Source organism: Chiloscyllium plagiosum, unplaced genomic scaffold, assembly GCF_037043375.1.
Source record: "Chiloscyllium plagiosum isolate Xiang-an unplaced genomic scaffold, Cpla_swu_hap1 HiC_scaffold_1, whole genome shotgun sequence".
NCBI classification, from domain to species: Eukaryota; Metazoa; Chordata; class Chondrichthyes; order Orectolobiformes; family Hemiscylliidae; genus Chiloscyllium; species Chiloscyllium plagiosum.
In genome coordinates this window covers 124,314,649-124,342,387 of record NW_028270139.1, presented here as the reverse complement: position 1 = coordinate 124,342,387, position 27,739 = coordinate 124,314,649, and the positions used below count along the sequence as shown (strand labels likewise).

General features: G+C 43.8%; 1 protein-coding gene across 1 annotated transcript in view; it reads right to left on the bottom strand.

The window, feature by feature from the left end:
• Positions 1-23,691, bottom strand: part of fech (ferrochelatase) — a 58,660-nt gene extending 34,969 nt beyond the window's left edge. The window contains exons 1-3 of the mRNA XM_043676176.2: positions 23,489-23,691; positions 11,883-11,997; positions 1,031-1,150 (exon numbers count right to left, since the gene is read on the bottom strand). Of these exons, the coding sequence (XP_043532111.1) occupies positions 1,031-1,150; positions 11,883-11,997; positions 23,489-23,525 (272 nt within the window). The 5' untranslated portion in view covers positions 23,526-23,691. The remainder of the gene's footprint in view (positions 1-1,030; positions 1,151-11,882; positions 11,998-23,488) is intronic.
• Between the last annotated feature and the right edge of the window lie 4,048 nt (positions 23,692-27,739).

Here is a 27,739-nt window from a genome sequence, read left to right as displayed (position 1 = left end):
ACTAGGAGCAGAAGTACACCACGAGGCCCTTTGAACCTGCTCTGCCATTTAGTATGCTCATGGCTGATAATCTAACTCAACATCATATTTGCTTTTGCTCCATGCTCCTGAAGCATTTAATATCTAAAAAATAATTTGAATATGTTCACTGACCCAGCCTCCACAGCTTACTGTGGTGGTGAATTCAACAGGGTGACTACCCTGAGCAAAGAAAAGTTCTCTCATCTCAGTCCAAAATGGCCAACACCACATCCTGAGACCCACCCCCAACTAAGGGAAACATCCTCCCTGGATCTAAGCTATTATATCAGAATTTTCAGCTTTAATACCCACCCTATTCAGTCACATACCTCTAAGATAAACTTCAATTTACATAAATAATTCCTTTTTTTAATTCTTAAAAATTCAAATTATTTTTAATCCATCATTTCTTTATTTTAGATTAGACTTCCTACAGTATGGAAACAGGCCCATCGGCCCAACAAGTCCACACTGACTCTCCAAAGAGTAACCCAACCCCCGACTAATGCACCTAACAACTATGGACAATTTAGCATGGCCAATTCACCTGACCTGCACATCTTTGGAATGTGGGAGGAAACCGGAGCACCCGGAGGAAACCCACGCAGACTCGGGGAGAATGTGCAACCTCCACACAGTCTCCCAAGGCTGGAACCAAATCTGGGACCTGGCGCTGTGAGGCAGTCGTGCTAACCACTAAGCCACCGTGTATTTGTCAGATGTAGCCAGGCTGCTGTCAATAAGTTCAAGAACAAAACTTGTATGATATATCAACAAATAAAAAAGTGACAATAGCAAAAACGATGGTTTGAAATACACATTAATAAAGCTGTTGGGGAAAGTTAAAATAAGAAATTGCAACAAATACCACTGTACTTATGCATACATAACTAAAAAAAATAAATCTTTTTTTTATAAAAAATGTTTTTTTAACATGAACTCACTGTTTTTGTAAAAGCAGAAGATGCTCTCAAAGTAAAAATAATTAAGATACAACTGTAGATTTTACCTTTGAGCTGGAAGTGGAATTAGGTCTTTATCTGTGAAAAGCCGTAGTAAGAAATCATGAACATCATCTAAAGTTTCAGGTCCTCCCATGTTCAGCATAAGGATGCCAGTCTTGGGTTTCCTAATCAAATGGGACGATAAAGATGACATGGTGAGCACATCAACACATTTAGCTATTTCTTGAATACTATAATTATAAAATTCTTAGAACACAGAAGGAAGCCCATTGAGATTCTGTTAAGGCTACACGACATGGGAGCAGCAATAGGCTATGTGACCCATCAAGTCTGTTTCACCTTTCAAATAAGATCCTGGCTGACCTAATAATCCTCAACTCCACTTTTCTGCCTTATTCCCTTACTGACTAAAAATCTGTCTATACACTGGCTCTCTGAAAAAGAACTTTGCTAATGCCACTGTCTTTGTCTTGCAGCCTTACAAATTTTAACACATGGAATGCTTATCCAATCCCACTGAAAGAGACAATCAAAATTATGTCCAACACCTTTACAGTTACTGTATTCCAAAGCCTAACCACTCGCTGCATTAATAAAAACCGACGTCGTCCTGGGTACTTTTGTGAATCACTTTAAATCTGTAGCTGCAAGTCTCTATTCCTTCCATCAATATTTTTTTTCTATCCACTTAGCTCAGATATCTCATGATTCTGATCACCTTTATCAAAATATTTTTCAACCTGGTCTTCCCCATGAACAAAGCCAGCTTCTTGAATCTATGCAACTAACTTAGACCTCCCATGTTGGTACCATTCTTCTAAGTCTTTTCAGTACCTTTCCTAATGCATTTACATCGTTCCATAAAGTGCAGAGCTCTGAATTCATCACAGTTCTGCAGCTGAGATCAAACCAGTATTTCACCAGCTCTTCACTTCACCTAACCTGCCACCTTGAATAACATGCACACATAATCAAACGTCTTGTTGACCACAAACATCCTTTAGTTTATGCTTCCTCACCTCATTCTTCTTACCAAAGAATGTTTGATGACATTTCTACGCACTAAATTTTACTTGCCATGTGACCACCTAGTTTCCCAGCCTTTGAGTGTATCAGTATACCCTTAAGCGTTCACACTGGTCCACACTTCCAAACTCCAAATCAGAGACAACACAAACGACTCAAGGGGTGTGTCAAGACTCTGTGGAAGTCCCACCTCCATGGGAATTGCCTTGAATGCTTGAATTTCCAATGGGCAATTCCTCTGCTCCCCAGAAGCCTAGGCTAAAGTCTTCAACTCTGAAATAGAGGCAGAGATTTCAGACAGTTTATCAGTACTCACCTGGGCAGTGACAAAGGCAAGGTTAGACAGTACAAAACCCCAGTCTATCACCTAGGTAAGTAGAAGACCATTCTGCCCTGCCCTTCACCATGGCCCCCACAACTTAACAACTCTCTTTGCCCCCCATGATAATCACAACTTTTCACTTAGCTGTCCACTGACCAACTTAGTGATCGCACCCATTCACTAATTTATCCACTTACCCATTTGCCCATTCATTAGCATTCAGCCTAGACCTTTAAACCTACTATAAAACAGCTAGTGCTATAAAAAAGGGGACATGACCTGTCTTACCCCTGAAACAACAGCACTGTAATGCAGCTCATTAATGGATGCTGGGCTCAGCAGTTGTGGAGATGCTGGATTTGCAAGACTTGGCAAGGAATATAGATCAGTACTGCATCTAAAATGTGCGCAAAGTCCAAGAATGGCTGCAACTCTGAGGAACATCTGAGCCATTACTTCCAAGTTTTATTATCTGCAATTGTGGTCTAGAACAGAAGTGTAATTGACTGATATCCAATAGAAAAGAAGTTGTTCCAGAATGCCCGAGGAACAGCTTTGAAAAAACTGCTCACTGCTCCTCAGTTTCTTATCACTTATCGGATGACATAATGCATGCTGCCCATGTTCCTTTTATTCCATGGCTTCAGCTTTGCTGGCAAGTTTATTGCAGAACTCCAGATTAAAAGAATCTGTAACCTTGCATAGATAGAGCAGTTATGAAAAAAGATGAAAACCAGTAAGTTTTACAAATTAAATAAAGTCAATTTAAAACAATAAATAATCACTATATAAAAACATTACTTCAAGAGCTTCATCTTAAATTAAGCCTAAAATATGCCATATTACTGAAGTACAAGTCTTCTTTGTTCGGTATTGTCAGTGGAATGTATTTGACAGTACAACTGTTCACACCGCGGATAACTGTCTCAGCAGCCAGCCAATGCTGACCACCTTGGGTCAGCAGAAGCAGGAATCCATATTTCACTAGAGCTTTGTCACTATAATGACATAAACAAATGATGCGTGAACGGTGCTCTGGCACGGGGCATATATATTTTATTAAATGTTTACCCGAAAAATATGAACACAACTGCTAGGGTCTGACATCTGAGAAGTTGTCTTATTACTGTTCACTGTACACATTTTAACCGTTATTATCCATTCATATATGTATTTCTTACCTCTTAGAGAAACAGCTAATTTTACTCACTCTACCTGATATCAAGAAATGATCATGGACTCTGACAACATTCATGCAATAGTGCTAAAGTTTGGGGTTCAAAAATAATCATTCTTCTTACCAAGTTGTTCCCGTACAGTGACAACACTGGAATCTGCCAATGTTGAAAACTGCCTTGCCATTCCTGTACACAAAAAGCAGGACAAACCCAAGTGGGCCAAATACTAGCTCATCAATTTACTCTCAAATCATCAGCAAAATAATGGAAAATGTCATCGACAGTGCTATCAAACAGCATTTAACAACTAATTGCTCACTGACACTCAGTTAGGGATCTGCGAGATTTACTCAGCTCCTGACCTCACAACAGCTTTGGTCTAAACATGGACTAAACAGTCCAACATCAGAGGGAAGGCATGGGTCCTGACATAAAGGGCACACCTATTCACGTGTAACAAGAAACAGCCCCAGCTAAACTGGAGTAAATGAGAATGGGATAAACTCCTCTCTGTTAGGAGGCAACCCAGCACTAAGGAAGTTGGTCTTAATTGCTGCAGGTCACAGCTCAGCCACATTAACAGATCACCAAATGGACACTGTCACAAGAGTTCCTCATGTAGTGTGCAAGACCCAATCAAGGAATTGGGTGTGAGCAATATTCCCAGTTAGATGCGGGGCATTACAAACAAAATATAAGGGGCACACAAATAAATTACCCACACACACTAAAAGGATTGTTAACTGAGATAGAACTATATGTCATTAACAAAGATGAGGAAACTGACAAGTTTTCTTGAACATATCCCCAAGGGATGTCAATAAGAAGTAGAGGCCTATACAGATTCTTGGGGGACATAACAGGCAACAAAGCAGGAACAGGAAGAAATTCACTGTAGCTGATTCTCTAGATGCAACTGAATAATGGTGAATGAAACCAGGTTAGATAATTGGGATTTTCAAAGTGCAATTGTGAAGTTGAGAGTAAATGACAGTTTTTTTGCCTGGCGTAGACACAGAGGAGGCGCGATTGGGAGGGGGAAGGGGAAGGGGAATATTGGTGGAGAACAATACAAGTGATAAGATAGCCTTATCTGTAATTGGCATGAAGGTACACTGAAGCCTCATGAAATGGGAGAGATTACACATGTGGCTGTGAAAGGGTGTGGAGCACTTGTAAGGAGAGAGAAGTTGAGGGAGAATGGAAATGTCATAAATAGATAATGGACAAGAGCATGCCAACTTTTAACAGCGCAAATCAACAAAGCTAGTTTGCTTTGTTTTCTAAAACAGAGTGAAAATGACTGTTTTGGCATTGAATTAAAAAGTTTTATATTGGCACATGCTATTTTACTTCAATGTTTTTCCTTCTTTACTCAGGACAGTAAATCAACACATGGGCATAACCCAATGGACAATCCCAGAAAGCTAGTACCAATCAATAGTCCTTTCTCTTTTCTTTTAAAATAACAGAACATAAGAGCGGGAGTAAGCCATTTAGCCTCTTGAATCTGTTCCATCATTCAATACGAGCATGGCCGATTAACAAACTCAATACCCTTTTCCAGCTCTTCCCATATCCTTTGATCACTTTAGTCCAAAAACTATACTTAGATTTTCCTGAAAGTCAATGTTAGGCTTCAACAGTTTCCTGTGGCAAAGAATTCCAAGAGGCTCACTGCTGTCAGGGTGACGAAATTCCTCACTCCTATTGTAAAAGGCCGACCCCACAGTCTTAGTCAGTGACTCTCTGTTCTGGACTCCCCTGTTATCAAGAACAACCTTCTGCATCTGCCCTGTCTAATCAACCCCCACCTCATTTTTCTCAATTCTAGGCAGATTGCATGGGAAAAAACCGGTAGAGTGGAACACAATCCTATCAAGCCGAGTCAACTTAGGTTTTTTGGTGGGGACGGGATGCTGTTGAAAGAGATTACATGCAGTAACTATCTTGTTTTCATCACATTAAAATCTAAGAGACATGGGCCAACAGCTTGCAAAGAGTGATGACCATAATTATATACATATCACAATACAAATGTTTCACAAGAATCAAGAACTCTGAACTTATGAAAATGTCTTTTAACAGGTCAATTTCAATTTCCTTCCATGCATATATCAGTACTTCACTGTTTATAGATGCAAATAAGCTGTTGAGTAGAATCTGTATTCCACCTTTATTAAAAGGCATTCTGTATATTACACAATTAAGCAATATTACATGTGAATAGTAGTGTCAAGGTAATGCCAGGTGTAAAGGCCATACATTCAAACAACTGACCAACTGAATTAAGGGAGTCGGGTTGCAGTGGTAATGCCACTGGTGCAGGAGGTCAAATGAGGGATATTACTTCGGTATACTCAAAATTGACATAAATAAGTTTTCTGGCATCAGCCATTTGGATTCTCCCTCCTTTCGGAAGGAAGTTATGAAATTTGAAAGGTAGAAGACAGAGGGTGGTGGTGGTGGAAGTTTGCCTTTCAGACTGGAGGCCTGTGACCAGTGGTGTGCTACAAGGATCAGTGCTGGGTCCACTGATGACACCAAAATTAGAGACCAAGCAGATACTACGGCAATGGATGAAAGGACAGCGGGCAACAATTGCCAGACAGGAATGTTCGCTCCCATTTGGGGAAAATTTCAGTGAACAAGGACATTCAGCTTAGGATCTTCAGGTAAGGGTCCTCTGAGGCAGCCTCCACGATATCCAACAATGCTGAATCACCGAGGAACTGATAGCCAAGTTCTGTACCTGTGAAGATACCCTCAACTGTGATTTTGGGTTCAAGTTGTACTACGTGACCCCACCACACTGTTCCGTATCTGTAAAACCTTCCTTACTGTCTTGTTTTGACACCATCATCGTGATAAGTTGTTATGATCTATCTTAATTAGTTTGCACGGTTTTGGATTACTTTATTACTTTGGTTAGACCTTTGGCATATGACCTTAGACCTATCATGTTATTCCAGTTAAATAAAAACCAAAAGAACTGTGGATGCTGTAAATCAGGAGTAAGGGCCGGTGGGGGGGGGTGGGGGGGGGGGATGCTCAGCATCCAAAGAAGAAATATTAGAGTTAACGTTTTGGGTCTGGTGACCCTTCCTCTGGTTTTTCTTCACAGATGCTGTCGGACCTGCTCAGCTTGTTCAGCATCTTCTGTTTTTGTTCATGTTACTCTAGTCATTTGGCTTCTCTCCAGCATCACCTTTTCTAATTTTTTGTAATTATCTCGGTCTCATTCAATTGGATTGTAGGTCAGCCCTTCACTCATACCGTCTAACACTCTTGGTCACCTGCAGAGACTTATTATTTGACACACCACTCACTCCATTTGTATGATCTTATGATCTTTCTGTCCATAAATTGTGCACTTTCCACTCACTTCATTTGACAAAGGGGCTATTACAAAAGCTTGCAATTTCAAATAGACTTGTTGGACTATAACTTGGTATCATATGATTACTGACTTTGAAAATTATATCGCTGTTCCATCAACGTCAATGGGTCAGAATTCAGGTACTTTTTAACCTAGTAGTATTGCGAGTCTATCTACACCAAAATGGACTGCAACAATTCAAGAAAGCTGCTCACCACAACCCTCTCAAGGGAAACTGGGAATGCGCAATAAATGTTGACTCAGAAGCCCACAACTGACAAAAGATTTAAAAAAGCAGCATGTTTCCTTGCCTGTGTTTGACCTGTTGCCAGAAAATTTCATTAGGCCAATTTTGAGTATCAACAGGTCATCTCCCTCATTTGACCTCATGCACCACAGGCATACTATTATGCGACTGGATTTCTTGTCCAGTGACATTACCTCTAATGACCAATTCAGTTGGTCAGTTGTTCCAATGTGTGGTCTTTCTACTTGACATTACATTGGCACTGATATTCACATTTTGGACTATAACCTGGTGTCATGTGATTTCTGACTTTGTGCACCTCAGTCCAACACCAGCACCTCCACACCATAATATTTCCAAGTCAGGACAAATGAGTTGCTTGGGTGGTCTCACTACTGTCCTTGCCCATCTGGATGGTAATAAGACCCATGTTTGGAAGGTGAATTTCGGCCACGCATCTTGTCAATGGCACACAAGGCAGTGACTGAGCAATATCACAGTTTTTTTTCCCTGGATGTGGTACCAACCAAGTGGGCTAATATGTTCTGGATGGCGTCAAGCTTTGTTAATGTTGTTGGAGCTACATTCGTCCTGGCAAATGTGATCTCATGAATTATGTAAATGGCTTCAATAACCCACTCCTGCTCCTACTTACATTTTAATGTCTGGACAAACAAACCATGTGCCACTAAGTGAAATGGGGAACATAAGCAATATTGATTTAACTCTTGTTGACTCAATTATTTAAAAAGGAGCAAACTCTAAGTTTAACAGTTCATATTTCCATATCCAACCTGCTCCAAATTTTGATGACATCAGATGTTTCTGGCAGTGAATTAGAAAACTGCTATTGTGACACCCCTGTTCAAGAAGGGAGAAGAGACAGAAAGCAAGAAGCATCTTTCTTAACCTAGAATCTGCCATTGGGAAAATGTTAGAAATTTTAAGGAAAAAAGAGCTGGGTATTTTAGCAAAGCTCAATGTCATCACAGTCAACATGATTTTGTGAAAGGCAAAATTATGTTCGATGAACTTCCTAGAGGTCTTTAAGGATATAACAAGCAGAATTAAAAAAGGGGTATCAGAAAGTGTAGTGTTTTTGGATTTTCAGAAAGCATTTGAGAAGATGCCACATATAAGATTATTGCATAACATTGGAGCTGACAGTATAGGGTGTACAGCACTGGCATGGATCAAGGATTGGTTAACACAGCAAAGAGAGTTGGGATGAAATGGGTTTTTTTTTAAATCAACTTTGAAAGATATAAATGGAGTACCATGAAGATAAGTCCTGGGACCACAATTATGAATCTGTATTAATGACGCAGAAGGGAGAAGAGTACACTGTAACCCAATTTACAGACAATGCAATGAGGTCATTGTACTGTGATAAGGACATAAGGAATCTGCAAGGAGATACAGATAGGTTGATTGGATGGCTAATATTGGCAGACGGAGTGTAACGTAGTGAAGGATGCATTTCGGTAAGAAGAATCAAAAGGCAAGCTATTATTTAAATGAAGAGAGGGTCCAATAAAGTTCAACACAGGGATATCACAGTGTTCTAATGAATGAAATACAAAAGTCTTGCATTTAGGTATAGCAATCAAATAAGAAGGAAAATGAAATTTGGCCTTTATTGCTAGGGGGTTGGAGTTTACAAACAGTGAGCTTTGTTATAACAACAGAGTGATGGGGAGGCTGCGTCGTGAGTATGGTGTGCCATTTTGGTCCCTTTATTTAAATAAGGATGCACTGACATTGAAGTGCGAACAGGTTAGCCCTTTATTAATTGGGATTTAGAAGAATTAGGGGTGATCTTATTCAAACATACAAGATACTGAGAGGGTCTGACAGGGTAGATGTTGAAGACATATTTTCACTGTGAGCATGTGTTTTGGCTAAGTATTTTTTGGGGAGGGTTAATCACCTTGAACTGAGGGCTCAGTGGTTAGCACAGCTGCTTCACAGTGCCAGGGACACGGGTTTGATTGCAGCATCAGGCAACTGCCATGTGGAGTTTGCATGTTTTCTCCGCATCTGCGCAGGTTTCCTCTGGGTGCTCCAGTTGTCGAGGATGTTTAGGCTAGGTGGATTAGCTATGGGAAACACAGGGTTACAGGGATAAGGCGGGTCTGGGTGGGATGCTCTTCAGAAGGTCAGTCTGGTCTTGATGGGCTGAATTGCCTGCTTCCACACTCTAGGGATTTTAAGATTCTATAAGACATAGTTACAGAATAAGCTGTCACTCATTTAAAACGGAGGTGTGAAATGGGTAGTGAATGTCAGGAATTCTCTTCAGTGAGCTTTGGAGACGAGACCATTTAAAGTATTTAGAGAGAAGGTAGGTACAGTTTTGAAACACTGGGGAGTTGAAGACCATGTTGAGTCACAAAGGAGGAGAGAAAATGAGGTCTGCAGATGCTGGAGATCAGAGATGGAAATGTGTTGCTGGAGAAGCGCAGCAGGTCAGGCAGCATCTAGGGAACAGGAGAATCGACGTTTCGGGCATTAGCCCTTCTTCAGGAATGAGGAAAGTTTGTCCAGCAGGCTAAGATAAAAGATAGGTAGGAGGGACTTGGGTAGGGGCGTCAGAAATGTGATAGGTGGAAAAAGGTCAAGGTGAGGGTGATAGGACAGATTGGGGTGGGGGCGGAGAGGTCGGGAAGAAGATTGCAGGTTAGGGAGGCGGTGCTGAATTTGATGGATTTGACTGAGACAGGCTGGGGGGGAGGGAGGGGGGGGGGGGGGGGGGGGGGGGGAAAGAGGGGAAATGAGGAAACTGGTGAAATCCGAGTTCATCCCTTGTGGTTGGAGGGTTCCTAGCCGGAAGATGAGGCGTTCTTCCTCCAACCGTCGTTTCGCTGTGGTCTGACGATGGAGGAGTCCAAAGACCTGCATATCCTTGGTGGAGTGGGAGGGGGAATTGAAATGTTGAGCTACAGGGTGGTTGGGTTGGTTGGTCCGGGTGTCCCAGAGGTGTTCTCTGAAACGCTCCGCAAGTAGGCGGCCTGTCTCCCCAATATAGAGGAGGCCACATCGGGTACAGAGGATGCAATAGATGATATGTGTGGAGGTACAGGTGAATCTGTGGCGGATATGGAAGTTTCCTTTGGGGCCTTGGAGGGAGGTGAGAGGGGAGGTGTGGGCGCAAGTCTTGCACCTCCTGCGGTTGCAGGGGAAGGTGCCGGGAGTGGAGGTTGGGTTGGTGGGGGGTGTGGATCTGACGAGGGAGTCACGGAGGGAGTGGTCTTTACGGAATGCTGATAGGGGAGGGGAGGGAAATATATCCTTGGTGGAGGGGTCCGTGTTGGACATCTACTACAAACCCACCGACTCCCACAGCTACCTGGACTACACCTCCTCCCATCCTGCCCCCTGCAAAAACGCCATCCCATTCTCCCAATTCCTTCGACTCCGCCGCATCTGCTCCCAGGAGGACCAGTTCCAAAAACGCACATCCCAGATGGCCTCCTTCTTCAAGGACCGCAATTTCCCCCCCGACGTGATCGACGATGCTCTCCACCGCATCTCTTCCACTTCCCGATCCTCCGCCCTTGAACCCCGCCCCTCCAACCGCCACCAGGACAGAACCCCACTGGTCCTCACCTACCACCCCACTAACCTCCATGTACAGCGCATCATCCGCCGTCATTTCCGCAAAGGAGGAGTTGAGCCTTGGGGAATACTAACCATGGTCTTGTTAAATGGCTGGGAAGACTCAGAGGACAGAATGGCTTAAGTCAGAGATATACAGCATGGAAACAGACCCTTCGGTCCAACACAGTCCATGCTGACCAGATATCCCAATCTAATCTAGTCCCATTTGTGCCAGCACTTGGCCCATTATCCCTCTAAACCCTTCCTATTCATATACCCATCCAGATGCCTTTAAATGTTGCAATTGTACCAGCCTGCACCACTTCCTCTGGCAGCTCATTCCATACACATACGACCCTGTATATGAAAAAGGTTGCTCTTTTAGGTCTCTTTTATATATTTCCCCTCTCACCCTAAACCTATGCCCTCTAGTTCTGGACTCCCCCCACCCCAGGGAAAAGACTCTGGCTATTTATCCTATACATGCCCCTCATGATTTTATGAACTTCTATGAGGTCACCCCGCAGCCTTCGATGGTCCAGGGAGAACAGCCTCATCCTATTCGGCCTCTCCCTATCAAGCAAATCCCCCATCTTTGGCAACATCCTTGTAAATCTTTTCTGAACCCTTTCAAGTGTCACAACATCCTTTTGATAGGAAGGAGACCAGAACTGCATGCAATATTCCAAAAGTGACCTAACCAACATCCTGTACAGCCGCAACATGACCTCCCAACTCCTAGACTCAATGCTCTAACCAATAAAGGAAAGCATACCAAACATCATCTTCACTATCTTATCTACCTGTGACTCCACTTTAAGTTCTGCTCCTACTTCTTATTTTCTAACTTTTCTATTGAATGTGGAAGAAATACTTACAAAAATCAACTTGGGCCATTTCAGAGTGTGATTTTTTGAGAAGCTTTGAAAGAGTTAACTAACTTTTGGATAGTTAACTTTTTCAAAGCTCCTCAAAACATAAAGACCAGCCTCAAAACGTCTCCTCAAAAAGTACTCTTTAAGACTAGCCATTTGAGAAGCTTGTTAAGAATTTCCCTCTCCTCTCCTTAGAGTCAGTGATGTACAGCATTGGAACGGACCTTTCAATCAAACCAACAATTTTATCAAACAAAATTTTAATTTACCTTGCATTGAGTTGAGGCTTTTCTTTTACATCAGCTCTTTGCTCAGCTGCTGCTGAGGTTGAATGCCAGTGCCACGGGGCACGAGGACACATTTTATTTGAGTTGTTCTTCGTGACTGCACAAGAAACAGAATATATTTTTCACATTATTAGACAATTCAAAGAATGCAAAACATACTCTGCAAGCATGCTAGATGAAACAAATCATCGTTCTAACAGTTCATTCTATAGTCACAGAATCATAATGGTGCCGGAGGCCATTGGGCCCATCATATCTACACTAGCTGTATTATCTAATGCTAGATTCTTGCCTTTTTCCATATCCCTGCACATCATTACTGTGCAAATAACCATCTAATGCCCTCCTGAATGCTTCAATTGCAGTGCATTCCAAAACCTAACAACTCACTGTGGAAAGAGAGTTTTTCTCACATTACCCTTGCTTCATTTGAACCTCATTTTAAACCTACGTCCTCTTCTTCTTGCTTCTTTTACAAGTGGAAACAGTTCATCTAGTCCATTTATCATTTTAAAAACCTCAATCAGATTACCTTTTAACTTGCTTCTCTCCAGGAAGACTAGTCCTAATTATTTCAATCTCTCCACATAGTTTAAGTTTCTCGTACCTGGAACCATTCTAGTAAAATCATTTCTGCACTCTCTCTAACGCTTTGGCATTTTTCCTATCATGTGGTACCCACAACTGAACACAACACTCCAGCTGAGATCTAACAAGTGTCTTGTACAAGTTCATCATCGACTTCTTGCTCTTGTTATGTCCCTATTAATAAAGCAGAGATCATATACTTTATTTACTACTTTATTCATGTGCCTTGCTACACCAATGAACTGTTCGCATTAGAATTGCGCTCCTATTTTGTATTGTCTTTTATAGTGTTCTTCCAACATCACACTAAAATAATTTCACAGAGGCTGGTACCCTGTCAGCAAGTCACCCTTTATTTACACATGGAGGGCCCTTGACACTGCTGCAGGTCTCTCAGAGCTAGCTCTGAGTGAACAGCACCTCTGACACTTCTGTTCCTTTTCCCCCTTTTTTTATTTTATTAAACAATTCAGTTGACAAAACTGTTAACATTAACAGCTGTATGCAAAGAGACAGCAATTTTACAAGGGAGAGGAGCAGCTAAACAAGGCCCCAAACCCCACCGTTCAACCAGTTTACAGGGAGATGAGGATAAACCTCAGATCCCTTTTTTTAAAATCGGTTAGTCAGGACTCCCTGACTGGACCATATTCACCAACCCAATCAAGAATCTTACTCCATGCTGTCCACCTGGCTGACCTCATTACAATCACGACACACAAATCTCAGCATTAAACCTCATCTGCCATCTCCTCCAACTTGTAAATGCCCTTTTGAAGTTGCACCGTGTTTACAATTCATTCAAAGTGAGATAATTTGCAGTTATCTGCTGCTTATCAAAATCCAGATCACTAATATGTATGTATTACATACGAGGAAAAGCAAGGGTCCCTGTACTATCCCTGGCGAACTCCACTATAAACCCTCCTCTAGCCCAAAAACTATTCATTCATCATTATGACCTGTTTTCTATCACTGTCAACTTTGTATCCATACTGTCCCATTTATACCATGACCTACAACTTTCAAGTCTGTTGTGAAGCACTGAATGAAATGCCTTCTAGAAATCTGTGTGTACCACATCAAAAACATTACCCTCATCAATCCCTTCCATTACCTCTGCACAAATACACCACCCAGTTGAACACGGTTTCCCCTTTGGAAATCTATGCTGACTCTTCCTCATCAACCTACCTTTTCAATATGACTACTGATTCATTCCTAAATAATGGTTTCCAAAAGTTCTTCTACTATCGCAATTAAACTAACTAGTCTATAATTACTGGGCTTATTCTCAACATTTTTTTGAATAAAGCTGGAACATAGAACATTACAGCGCAGTACAGGCCCTTCAGCCCTCGATGTTGCGCTGACCTGTCATACCAATCTGAAGCCCATCTAACCTACACTATTCCATGTATGTCCATATGCTTGTCCAATGATGACTTAAATGTACTTAAAGTTGGCGAATCTATTACCGTTGCAGGCAAAGCATTCCATACCCTTACTACTCTCTGAGTAAAGAAACTACCTCTGACATCTGTCCTTTATCTATCACCCCTCAATTTAAAGCTATGCCCCCTCGTGCTCGCTGTCACCATACTTGGAAAAAGGCTCTCCCTGTCCACCCTCTGATTATCTTATATGTCTATATTAAGTCACCTCTCAACCTCCTTCTAACGAAAACAGCCTCACGTCCCTCAACCTTTCCTCGTAAGACCTTTCTTCCATACCAGGCAACATCCTAGTAAATCTCTTCTGCACCCTTTCCAAAGAATGTTGGCAATTCTCTAGTCTTCTCCCCAGAGTCCAAGGAAGACAGAAATATTATGACCAGTGCCTCTGCAATATCTACGCTCACTTCCTACAAAACCCTTTTCGATGCATATCAACCAGTCTCTGTGCTTTGTTATCTTCAACAATCTATCCAAGACTTCTTCCTTCTTAATTTGGTCCTTTCTATTAACAGTCTCTTTCTCTGTCACAATGGCCTAGACAGCATCTTTTTCTTCTGTAAAGACAGATGCAATGTATTCATTTAACAGCTCAGTCATTCTCCCCTCTGAGTGTGTAAATTTATTCTGGGTCTCTGATTGGCCCTATTAATGGAGATTATGAAAACGTTGCATCATCTCACACGAGTGAGATGAAAGACGTTAGATCAGACCAAATTACTTAATCATAAAATATTTGTTCTGTTTTTAAGTCTGTTGATAAAGCAAGTTTTAAGTATCAAATCTTGGGCAAACATAACTGAAAATATCACTGCTCAAAGACTTATGATCTACAATTCAAATACAATTCACCCAATTAATAGCTACAAATATATTATAGGTATTGTTATTGGAGCAATGGTTTGCTGCTTTGAAAAGCAACATCTAATTTCAGACAATTATCAATTTACTTACTCCCATCTGTATGTAAAAGATTGTAGTAATAAAGGACTGCACAACTAAATTCATAAAGCAGCTTTTCTGATGCTTTTTTTTGCCAGCCTCGCATCTTCCACAAATGTCATCTCACCCAGAAATCCGTTGCCTGGGTCTTAAAGTACACACATTGATTTTATGGTTCCAGATACATTATATTAAAATTCTCAGCTTTGCACTCAAATCTATATTTGGCTTTGAATTTCCAGGTTTTGATTCTTTCCCAGAAATGCATTTTCCTCAAACTCTCGCCTTTTTCATTTTCCCTTTTTTGATCTCAAATTGCCAGAATGAATTTCTGGAATTCCTTCCACCCACTTCTCGGTCTCTCTCACTTCCTTCAAGACCCTCCCTCTAAGTTCTCTCTTTGGTCAAGCTTTTGGTCACCTGTCCTGTTGAAGCAGCAGCTGCCATTACTCACCCTCCCAAATTCTCCTTCACCAGGTATAATTACTTGTACTTGTTTCAACTTGGTATACCATATGTGTTTTTCACCATGCAGTCCCTTGTAAATTACAAGGACAAATCTAAACTACATGACCACATTACAGAATATCCATGTATAGGACTGTAAGCTCATTCATATCTGTCCTCTGCTGTCTGCACTGCTCGAGCCTCCACTGGGTTTTACTCAAGGCACAATTAGTTTCTAAAGTTCAACACTGAGTTAAATAACTTCAAAGTTAAAAATCACACAACCCCAGGTTATAGTCCAACAGGTTTATTTGGGAGCACTAGCTTTCGGAGCGCTGCTCCTCAACCACCTGATGAGGAAGCAATGCTCCAAAAGCTAGAGCTTCCAAATAAATCTGTTGGACTATAACCTGGTGTTGTGAGATTTTTAACTCTGTACACCCCAGTCCAACACCGGCATCTCCAAATCTTAAATAACCTCAAAACTGTAATGACGATCTCTGGCCATTCTGTGCACGCAACAGCCATTGATGATTCGACTATTCCCTTTCATAGGTCTTCTTGTCCTAAGCCTGCTTTCTTCACACTAACATAGCCTTTCAACTTGCACCATCATTCGCTTGGTCATTTAATATCTCTTGCTTTCTAGTCTAACAAAGATGTTTCCTTTTGTTCTACATAGCACAATTATTCAAGTTCCACAGCCTATAATTCCACTCCTGCATTCGGTCATTCCCTCATAAAATAACTTCCCACCTCTTATTTTGTTCATGAGGCAAATATCACCCTGACAAATCCTGGCAAGCTTCAGAGATGATCAGCGAGGAGAGGATTGACATCTAAGACAGACTCTCTTGAAGAAAGCAAAATAAGCTGACAGAGACATTACCTTTACTGATCCTTCTGATTGAATGCAAAGTCATTATTCTACCATGAATACATTTTTCCTTAAACTTCTTTGGCACAGACCTGTATAAGGTTTACAACTCTGTTCAGCTCAAGGTAACAGAGGAACAGAGTCAAAGCGTACTTTCTTGATGTCCTGAAGTGCTTCGTAAGCTATTAACTATTTTCAACGATAACTAATATCAAGCAGCCTACAGTCTGCTAAGTCTCTTGCAATTTGTCCATTTTTAGGCAAAAACTGCAGCCTATTTGCTCACAGTAGATCCCAGAAACAGCAAGTGAAATAAATGCCTGGTTAATTTCTTAATGGTAGGATAGGCAGCAGTAAAAATGCTTTAGTAAAAATGTTCATACACGAACTCACTATTCTTCTGCACTTTATGCCACAGGATATTTTATGTCTACCCAGCGAGGCATTGAAATATTAAAACAAAGTTTTAATGATTTCACATGGGACTTTTGTTCAAACAAACCCATTAAAAACAAGAACACGAGTAGGCCATTCAGTCTCTCGAGCTTGTTCTGCCATTCCAGAGGATCATGGCTGATTGACATTATTTACGTTCACATTCCTACGCTTTCCCCTTGATTCCTCTATTGATCAAGCATGAATCTCAGCCTTAAACACACACAAGGATCCTGCCCCAACAGCCTTCTGTGAAATGAGCTCCAAGACTCAAACTTCAGAGAAGGAATTCCTCCTCAGTCCTAGTCTTAATTAGTGCCGCTTGATTTTGAGACTGTACCCTCTGGTCCTAGACACTTCCATGAGGAGAAACATCCTCTCCATCTTTATCCTGTCAAGCCCTTTAAGAATCCTACATGTTTCAATGAGATCACCTCTCTTTCGAAATTCCATTGAGTAGAGTCCCAACCGGTTTAATCTTTTTTTCAGAAGACAAGCCCTCTGACTCAGGGCTTGTGAATCTTCTCTGAACCGCCTCCAAAGAAATTATATCTTTCCTTCAACAAGGGAACCAAATTCACAGTATTCTAGTTCTGGCCTCATCGGCATCTTGAGCAGTTGCAAAAAGACTTCGCTACTCTTACACTTCAACCCCCTTGAAATAAGAACCAACCTTCCCGATTACCTGTTGCACCTGTAAGCCAGCTTTCCGTGTTTCGTGCACAAGTAACCTACCTTCCCCACACTTACCCCACTCCCAGTCCATTTGTGCTGCAGCTTTCTTCAATTTCTTCCCATTTAAATAAATTTTGTTCTCAACTATTTGCCCACTTATCAATATCTTTCTGTAAACTGTATGTAACCCCCAATTTCCTTTCAACTATTTAGAGTCATCTGCAAATTTGGCTAAGTACATTACCTGCCTTCTTCCAAATCATTAATGTAAATTGTGAAGAAATGGATCCCAGGATTGATCTCTCGGAACCCCACTAGTCACTATCGTCAAAGTGTCTAGTGTTGAAAAAGCACCCCTTATCCCCATTCATTTGCTTTCATTTCCAATTCTCTATCCTCCAACACCATGGGCTCTTATGTCTTAACCTTGCATGAGATACTTTGTCAAACCCCTTTATGATATTATATTTTTTGAAAAATGTGTGCATTTTGCCAAGCAAAGTGCAACTGCAAGAATCAAAGTGTGAAGCAGAATTAAATTTCTTCAGCAGTGCTAAATCTTGCTATTCAGGTTTTCGCATAAAAGGACAAATCATTGTGGATCACCTAAATGTGTTTTGAGTGCCAAGGAGGAAACAAAAAAAATGAATACTAGGAAGCAATTATAACTAAGACTCAAAGCTTATTAAATAAAGTTGAGGGGGAAAAAAGGAAGCACCTGAAAATGTCATCCACCTGAAACACAGAAACATTTCTTTCTTTACACGTTGTCAGAAATTACAAATATTTGCTTTGTTTTCCAGCTCTACAACATTTTGTTTGAAAACAATGTTCCATTAATACATCAAAAGCCTCAAACAAAATGCAAGAAAAAATCTGGAACAGAGGGGAAGAAGGCTTGTTTCAAATCAGGAACAAGTTACCTGAAGAGGCGGTGGAGGATGTTTCCAGAAATAGCTTTACAAAAACGATAAAGTTAAAAATCACGCAATACCAGGTTATAGTCCAACAGGTTTACTTGGAAGCACTAGCTTTCAGAGTGCTGCTTCTTCATCAGCTACATGACGAAGGAACAGCACTGCAGGCTTATAGACAAAAATGCAAGGTTGTGTGCAGGATGTGGAACAAATACCCTCTCAAAGCTAGATGAGCCAAATAGCCAGCTTGCTGTGGTATGTTTTAATGAATCCCTGAAATGAAATGTATACTTGGCTGCACAACGATACTTTAGGAGGAGGAGGAGTGGACCATTCAGTCCCTTAACTAGTCTCATCGATTCTTTTGGATTTTTGTTGATGTCTCCCCTCAACAACATTTATCACCTAAATATTCTTAGCTAAAAAAATTATGAATTTTTTAAAAATTGATTCACCGTCCACAGACTTTTGTGGTGGTGGGTGGTGGAGATATAAGATTAATTAATCCCTTTTGCAACTTTCTGATCCCATATGTCACACAATGGAGAATAGATTCAAATTCAAGACTCTCAGATATATATGAAGAAATGCGCTTCTGTTGGATGAGAAAGTCATATCAATTGGAATCCACCAATGTCCAAAATAAAGGTGGACCTAGCAACTAAACGCCAGCTCGCGGACACCTCTTCCTAATGCCCCCTTGACCATGACACCACCTCCCACCAATCATCTCCCAAACCATCCATAACCTCATCTCCTCAGGGGATCTCCCATCCACCGCCTCCAACCTCATAGTCCCACAACCCCGCACCGCCCGTTTCTACCTCCTGCCCAAAATCCACAAACCTGACTGCCCCGGCCGACCCATTGTCTCCTGATGAAGGGCTTTTGCCCGAAACGTCGATTTTGCTGCTCGTCGGATGCTGCCTGAATTGCTGTGCTCTTCCAGCACCACTGATCCAGAATCTGGTTTCCAGCATCTGCAGTCATTGTTTTTAACCCCATTTTGACCCATTGTCTCAGCCTGCTCCTGCCCCACCGAACTCATCTCTGCATACTTCGACATGGTCCTGTCCCCTTAGTCCAAGAACTCCCCACCTATGTTCAAGACACCACCCACGCCCTCCACCTATTCCATGATTTTCGCTTCCCCGGTCCCCAACGCCTTATCTTCACCATGGACATCCAGTCCCTGTACACCTCCATCTCCCATCACGAAGGGCTCAAAGCCCTCCGCTTCTTCCTTTCCCACCGTACCAACCAGTACCCTTTCACTGACACCTTCCTTCGACTGACTGAACTGATCCTCACTCTGAACAACTTCTCTTTCCAATCCTCCCACTTCCTCCAAACCAAAGGAGTAGCCATGGGCCCCAGCTATGCCTGCCTCTTCGTAGGCTATGTGGAACAGTCCATCTCCTGCAGCTCCCCTGGCACCACCCCCCACCTTTTCCTCCGCTACATCGATGACCGTACTGGCGCTGCCTCGTGCTCCCACGAGGAGGTTGAACAGTTCATCCACTTTACCAACACCTTCCACCCCAACCTCAAATTTACCTGGACCGTCTCAGACTCCTCCCTCCCCTTCCTAGACCTCTCCATTTCTATCTCGGGCAACTGAATCAACACGGACATTTACTATAAACCGACCGACTCCCACAGCTACCTAGACTACACCTCCTCCCACCCTGCCCCCTGTAAAAACGCCATCCCATATTCCCAATTCCTTCATCTCCGCCGCATCTGCTCCCAGGAGGACCAGTTCCAATACCGAACAACCCAGATGGCCGCTTTCTTCAAAGACCACAATTTCCCCCCAGACGTGGTCGATGATGCTCTCCACCGCATCTCCTCCACTTCCCGCTCCTCTGCCCTTGAGCCTCGCCCCTCCAATCGCCACCAGGGCAGAACCCCACTGGTCCTCACCTACCACCCCACCAACCTCCATATACAGCGTATCATCCGTCGTCATTTCCGCCACCTCCAAAAGGACCCCACCACCAGGGATATATTCCCCTCCCCTATCAGTGTTCCGAAAAGACCACTCCCTCCGTGACTCCCTCGTCAGGTCCACACCCCCCACCAACCCAACCTCCACTCCCGGCACCTTCCCCTGCAACCGCAAGAAATGCAAAACTTGCGCCCACACCTCCCCCCTTACTTCCCTCCAAGGCCCCAATGGATCCTTCCATATCCGCTATAAATTCACTTGCACCTCCATACACATCATTTACTGCATCTGCTGCACCCGATGTGGCCTCCTCTATATTGGGGAGACAGGCCGCCTACTTGCGGAATGTTTTAGAGAACACCTCTGGGACACCCAGACCAACCAACGCAACCACCCCGTGGCTCAACACTCCACCAAGGACATGCAGGTCCTTGAACTCCTCCATCGCCAGACCATAGCAACATGACGGCTGGATGAAGAGTGCCTCATCTTCCACCTAGGAACCCTCCAACCACAAGGGATGAACTCAGATTTCTCCAGTTTCCTCATTTCCCCTCCCCACATCTTGTCTCAGTCCCAACCCTCGAACTCAGCACCACCTTCCTAACCTGCAATCTTCTTCCTGACCTCTCCGCCCCCACCCCCACTCCAGCCTATCACCCTCACCTTAACCTCTTTCCACCTATCGCATTTCCAATGTCCCTCCCCCCTACCTTTTATCTTAGCCTGCTTGGCACTTTCCTCATTCCTAAAGAAGGGCTCATGCCCGAAATGTCGATTCTCCTGCTCCTTGGATGCTGCCTGACCTGCTGCGCTTTTCCAGCAACACATTTTCAGCTCTGATCGCCAGCATCTGCAGTCCTCACTTTCTCCAAGAAGATTCTATCTCCTTCTCCCAAAAGGGATAAAAACCGACATTTGGAGACTGCAGCAGCTTTTGGCCGAGGACATGTCCACTCCCCACCCCGCCAGGACACACACTCCCTCCCCATCACTGACACCCCCCCACCCCCAGGACACACTCCCTTCCCCCAGGACACACACACACTCCCTCCCCACTACTGAACCCCCCCCCCTCCCCGAGACACATGCTCCCTCCCCCCCACCCCCCTACCCAGTGTGAGAAACCAAAGCTCACTCACTTTAATAATTTCAGTCCGAGATCAAAAATCTGAATCCGAGTCGTTTATTTGTACACTTGCAAGTGGGTGCCTTGTCTAATTGCCAGGTACGGCAATTACAAATGCACAGTAAACCCCAACAAACTCTTGCAATTTATACAGTTTTTTTCCCCATATATATTTTCCTTATTCCATTGTTTGTTCCCTGCTTCGCTTACGTCACTCATTTCCTTAAGACTTATCCCACAACTTCTGTTTATCCTGTCTTGTCCGTGACAAACTCTTATCTCTGACTCCCAAAAGGGTGTTCGACGTCAGTCTACTGTAGGTCATTGATTAGGCATATCTTTTCTTCTATCAGCATTTATTTCTATCCAGAGGCCACTTTGACCTCTTTAAGTAGGGTTTGTTCCTGTGTCTCTGTGCAAGTGGGGAAAACAGATGTTTTTCCTGTTTGCCCATACATCCACCATTGTTCTGTAATCGCGTCTCATGCTAACATATCCTTTCTTTTTGTTGAATATATATTTTCTCATTCCTGTTCTGTATCAGAATTTATAGTTGCAGAAATAACATTAATTCATTTATATCCCACACCAGGACACACAGTCCCTCCCCACCCCTACCCCCCCAGACACACACACCCCCTCCCCACCCCTGACCCCCCCGGGACACACACACACACCCTCCCCATCCCTGACCCCCCCGGGACACACACACACACCCTCCCCATCCCTGACCCCCCCGGGACACACACACACACCCTCCCCATCCCTGACCCCCCCGGGACACACACACACACCCTCCCCATCCCTGACCCCCCCGGGACACACACACTCCCTCCCCACCCCTGACCCCCCCCCCCCCCCAGGACACACACATACCCTCCCCATCCCTGACCCCCCCGGGACACACACACTCCCTCCCCACCCCTGACCCCCCCCCCCCCGGGACACACACACTCCCTCCCCATCCCTGACCCCCGGGACACACACACTCCCTCCCCATCCCTGACCCCCCCCCCCCCCCCCCCCCGGACACACACACTCCCTCCCCATCCCTGACCCCCCCCCCCCGCTACACACACATTCCCTCCCCATCCCTGACCCCCCCCCCCCCGGGACACACACACACCCTCCCCACCCCTGACCCCCCCGGGACACACACACACCCTCCCCACCCCTGACCCCCCTGGGACACACACACACACCCTCCCCACCCCTGACCCCCCTGGGACACACACACACACCCTCCCCACCCCTGACCCCCCTGGGACACACACACACACCCTCCCCACCCCTGACCCCCCTGGGACACACACACACACCCTCCCCACCCCTGACCCCCCTGGGACACACACACACACCCTCCCCACCCCTGACCCCCCTGGGACACACACACACACCCTCCCCACCCCTGACCCCCCTGGGACACACACACACACCCTCCCCACCCCTGACCCCCCCGGGACACACACACACACCCTCCCCATCCCTGACGCCCCCCCCCCCCGGACACACACACACACACCCTCCCCATCCCTGACCCCCCCGGGACACACACACTCCCTCCCCACCCCTGACCCCCCCCCCCCGGGACACACACACTCCCTCCCCACCCCCTGGGACACACACACTCCCTCCCCACCCCTGACCCCCCCCCCGGGACATACACTCCCTCCCCCCCCCGGGGGACACACACACACACACACCCTCCCCATCCCTGACCCCCCCCGGGACACACACACCCTCCCCATCCCTGACCCCCCCCCCCGGGACACACACTCCCTCCCCACCCCCCGGGACACACACACACACCCTCCCCATCCCTGACCCCCCCGGGACACACACTCCCTCCCCACCCCCCGGGACACACACACACACCCTCCCCATCCCTGACCCCCCCGGGACACACACTCCCTCCCCAACCCCCGGGACACACACACTCCCTCCCCACCCCTGACCCCCCGGGACACACACACACTCCCTCCCCACCCTCCCGGCCGGACCCCAACAGGAAAGTTCCAGAACCGCCGCGGAGACCTGACCACAGTCGGAGAGCGGACAGCCCGAGGGAGAGGTCGTGCCTGTCCCGCTCAGGCACAGGCGGACACGGGTTAGGTTTTGTTTCGTTCTGACAGAGTTCTCATGGCGCAGGATGATTGTTGTCGAGGGCACTCACCGACACAGAAGCGGGCGCACATCCTCAGCAACGCCATGTTGCGCAGCTTTCAATTCCGTCCCAGAGTGTGCTGTGACTGCCTCGGCCAGTTCCACCGACCTTCAACATGCAGCAGGTCCCACCTCCCCGTCTCAGTCCCAGAAACACTCAAAACCAGGGGGCAGGGAGGTGCTGCATTGCCCTGAACTTCACTTCCCGCCCACCCAAATCATTCCAACAACACTGTAAAGGAAGTAGTGAAAGAAAACAATGTCTTTATAGAGCGCTTTCCGGTATTACATAATATCTCAAAGTGCTTTACAAACAATGAGGTGTTTTTGGAGTGTTATATAAGAAGTGCAACAGCCGATTTGTTGACAGCAATTTTCCACATGTAGCAGTGCAATGAGAATTATGCAATTGTTGACGACTGTGAATAACTCTCCTGCTCTTTATCAAACAGTGCTGTGATATTTTTATATCCACCAGAGTGGGGGAAGTGCCAACATTTTACTGTCTCACTCAAAAGATATTTTTCCTACCATACAATTTTCAGTCTTTGTGCAATGCCAGGGACACAAGCTATGCAGCCTTATAATTAGCTAATTGAATCAACCCTTTTTTTCCGGCAGGATAAATTTAGGTGATTGGTTGAAATTTGGCACGCTTGCGTTCAGACCTGAGAAATGCTGTCTATCTGAAAGATTTGAACAGGTTAAGCAAGCTATTTCACAAAGCTATGATGCAGAGCCATTTACCACCAACAGGATGCTGCCATGTCAAGTTCTGCCCACCACACAATTGAACACTCACACTAATTTTGATTTGAATTAGCTTTACTGTCATTTGCGTACAGTGAAAAGTTTACAAGTCACCACTTATAGTGCCATCTTAGTTACAAAGGTACCTAGATAGATTCTTGAGTACAAATTCTTCAGAAAAGAACAAATATAATGAAATAAAAAGTCCAGCATTACAGACCTTCAAGTACAAAATTGTAGTAATAAAATTAGATACATGAAGAAATAAAAGTTCTGAATTATACTGTCAAAGTAATACAGAACAGAAACAGACCCTTCGGTCGAATTAGTCCATGCTGACCAAATTTCCCAAACTAAACTAGTTCCAATTGCCTGCATTTGGCCCATATCCCAATACACCTTTCCTATTCATGTACCTATCCAAATGTCTTTTAAATGTTGTAACTGTACCTGCATCTACCACTTCCTCTGGCACTTCATTCCACATACGAACCACCCTGTGTATGAAAATGTTGCCCCTTAGTGGCTTTTAAAATCTTTCTCCTCTCTCCTTAAAAATATGCCCTCTAGTTTTGAACTCACCCACTCTAGGGAAAAGACCTTTGTTATTTACCTTATCTATGCCCTTCACAAATTTATAAACCTCCATAACGTTATCCCTCAACCTCCTGCGCTCTTGTAAAAAAAGTCCCAGCATATCCTTATTGCTCAAACCCTCCAGTCCCAACAACACACTGGTAAATCTTTTCTGAACCCTCTCCAATTTAGTAATATCCTTTCTATAGATGGGCAGCCATAACTGTGCATGGTACTCCTAAAATGGCCTCACCAATACCCTCAACATGTTATCCCAACTCCTATACTCAATGGTCTGAGCAATGAAGGAAAAATAGCTTCTTAACCATTCTGTCTACCAGTGACGTAACAATGCACCTGAACCCCTAAGTCTCTCTGTTCAACAATATTACCCAGAAGCCAACCATTAACTGTCTAAATCTGCCTTTGTTTGTTTTACCAAAATGCAATTTCTCACATTTATCCAAATTAAACTCCATCTGTCCCTCCTCAGCCAACTGGCCCAATTGAACAAGATCCTTTTGTAATCTTAAATAAACTTCTTCACTGTTGGCCAAACCACCAAGTTTGGTATTATTCACAAATCATGCCTCCTGAATTTTCTTCCAAACCATTTATATAAATGACAATTTGGTTATTTAAACGGTTTTAAAATTAATAATCCAAAACCCGCACACTGCCAAAAAAAATCCCAATTTATGAAAAAAAAATTACATATGGTATTTTTAAAATTATTTGATCAAAGTGACTCCAAACCCTAGATAAGGATTGGGCCAGATCCTAAATTCCCACTCAAATCACAGGTATATTGTCTTGGCTGTGTTTGCTGACACTGTCTCATGCATGCTAATACCATTTTAAATCATGCAGGTGCAAATTTTGTGAAGTGGATGCAGTGGTGGGTGGTAACAGATAGGGACAATAATAAGAGATAGTGAAAGATCAGAACTGTAGGGATCGGGAGGGGGCTCTCCTTAATTCACAGGATGTAGGTATCACTGCACCAGAATTTATTGTCCACCCAAAACTGTCCTCAAGAAGATGGTGGTGACCTGCATTCTTGAACCTCTGCAATCATTGGTGATTTGTTTTGGGGGTCGAGGTCCAGCCACAGTGCTGTAAAAATGAATGAAAGAAGTTGACCCAGTGACAGTGAAGCAGCAGCGATACGGTTAAAACAAAGAGCAGTGGCCTTTCATCCCACCAAGACTGTGCCAACGCATGATGCCTTTCTAAATTAAAACCCTTTTGTCTCTTCATGGTCCATATCCTTCTGTTCCCTGCCTATTTGTATATCTGTCAAGATGCTTCTTAAATGTTGCTATTGTATCCACCTCCACCATTTCCTCTGGTAGCATATTCCAGGCACTTAACACACACAGTTAAAAAAACTTCCCTTTGAACTTACCCGTTTTATCTTAAATCTATTTCCCCTAGTAATTGACATTTTTGCCTTGGGAAAAAGGCTCTGATTATTCATTCTATCCACACTGTTCATAACTTTGTAAACATCTACAAGTTAGCCCCTCAGCCTCCAATGTTCAAGTGAATACAGAGTTTTCCAATCTATCCTCACATCAAATACCCTCCAAACCAGACAACATCCTGGTAAACCTTTTCTGTACTCTCTCCAAAGCCTCCACATCCTTCTGGTAGTGCGGCTACCAGAACTGTAGACAATATTGCAAATATGGCCTAGCTAAAACTCTATAGAACTGCAGCATGACTTGACAATTTTTACACTCTATGCCCTGACCAATGAAGGCAAGCATGCCAAATGTCTTGACTTTATTGAATTCTGTTTCCATTCTGTGGACTTCTACATCTAGATGCCTCTGCACGTTAATTCTTCTCAGTGTTCTGCTATTTATCATATACTTTCCTCCTGCATTAGATCTTTCAAATTGCATCACCTTGGATTTATCCAAATTAAATTCCATCTGCCATTTCTTCATCCAAGTTTCCACACTATCTATCTCCTGCTGTATGCTTTGGCAATCCTCATTATCCACAGCTCTCCAATCTTTGTACCATCCTCAAATTACTAATCATGCCACTTATATTTTCCTCCAAATCATTTATATATTTACAAACAGCAACAGTCCTAGCACTGATCACTGCAGAACACCGCTGGTCACAGAGCTCATCAGAAAAACGCTTTCCACCATTACTCTGCCTTCTACAATCAAACCAGATCTCGATCAATCTCACCAGTTCACCATGGATCCATGTGATTACATCTTCTGTATCAGCCTGCCATGAGGAACTTTGTCAAAGGTCTTTCTAAAGTTGATGTAGATATCTATCATCCCGCCTCAAACAACTTTCTCACTTCCTCAAAAGACTCAATCAATTTTGTGAGACGTGACCTCCTCCATACAAACCTATGCTGCCTATTGTTAATAAGTTCACACTTTTCCAAATTACAAGTAAATCCTGTCCTAATAATCTTCTCCAACAATTTCCCTACCACTGATGAAAGGCTCACTGGCCTGTCATTTTCCTGGGTTATCCCTGCTGTCCTTCTTAAATAACGGAACAACATTGGCTATTCTCCAGTCCTTCGGGACCGCTACTGTTACTAAAGGAATACAAAGATTTCCAAGATACAAAGCCCTAGCAATTTCCTCCATTGCCTCCCTTAGTGTTCTGGGATAGATTCTTTCAGGTCCAGTCTACCTTTATGGTTTTTAAAACACCCAACACCTTTTTAATATCAACATACTGCTTTCTAAACTCACTATCCACCACGTCCTTCTCCTTTGTGAATGTTTCAGCAAAGTATTTGTTAAAGACCTCACCCATCTCCTCTGGCTCCACACAGAAATTCCCTCCTTTGTTCGAGTAGACCTACCCTTGCCCTCGCTTTCTTGCTCCTTATTTATATATAAAACGCCTTGGGATTTTCCTTAATCAGATTTGCCCAGGACATTTT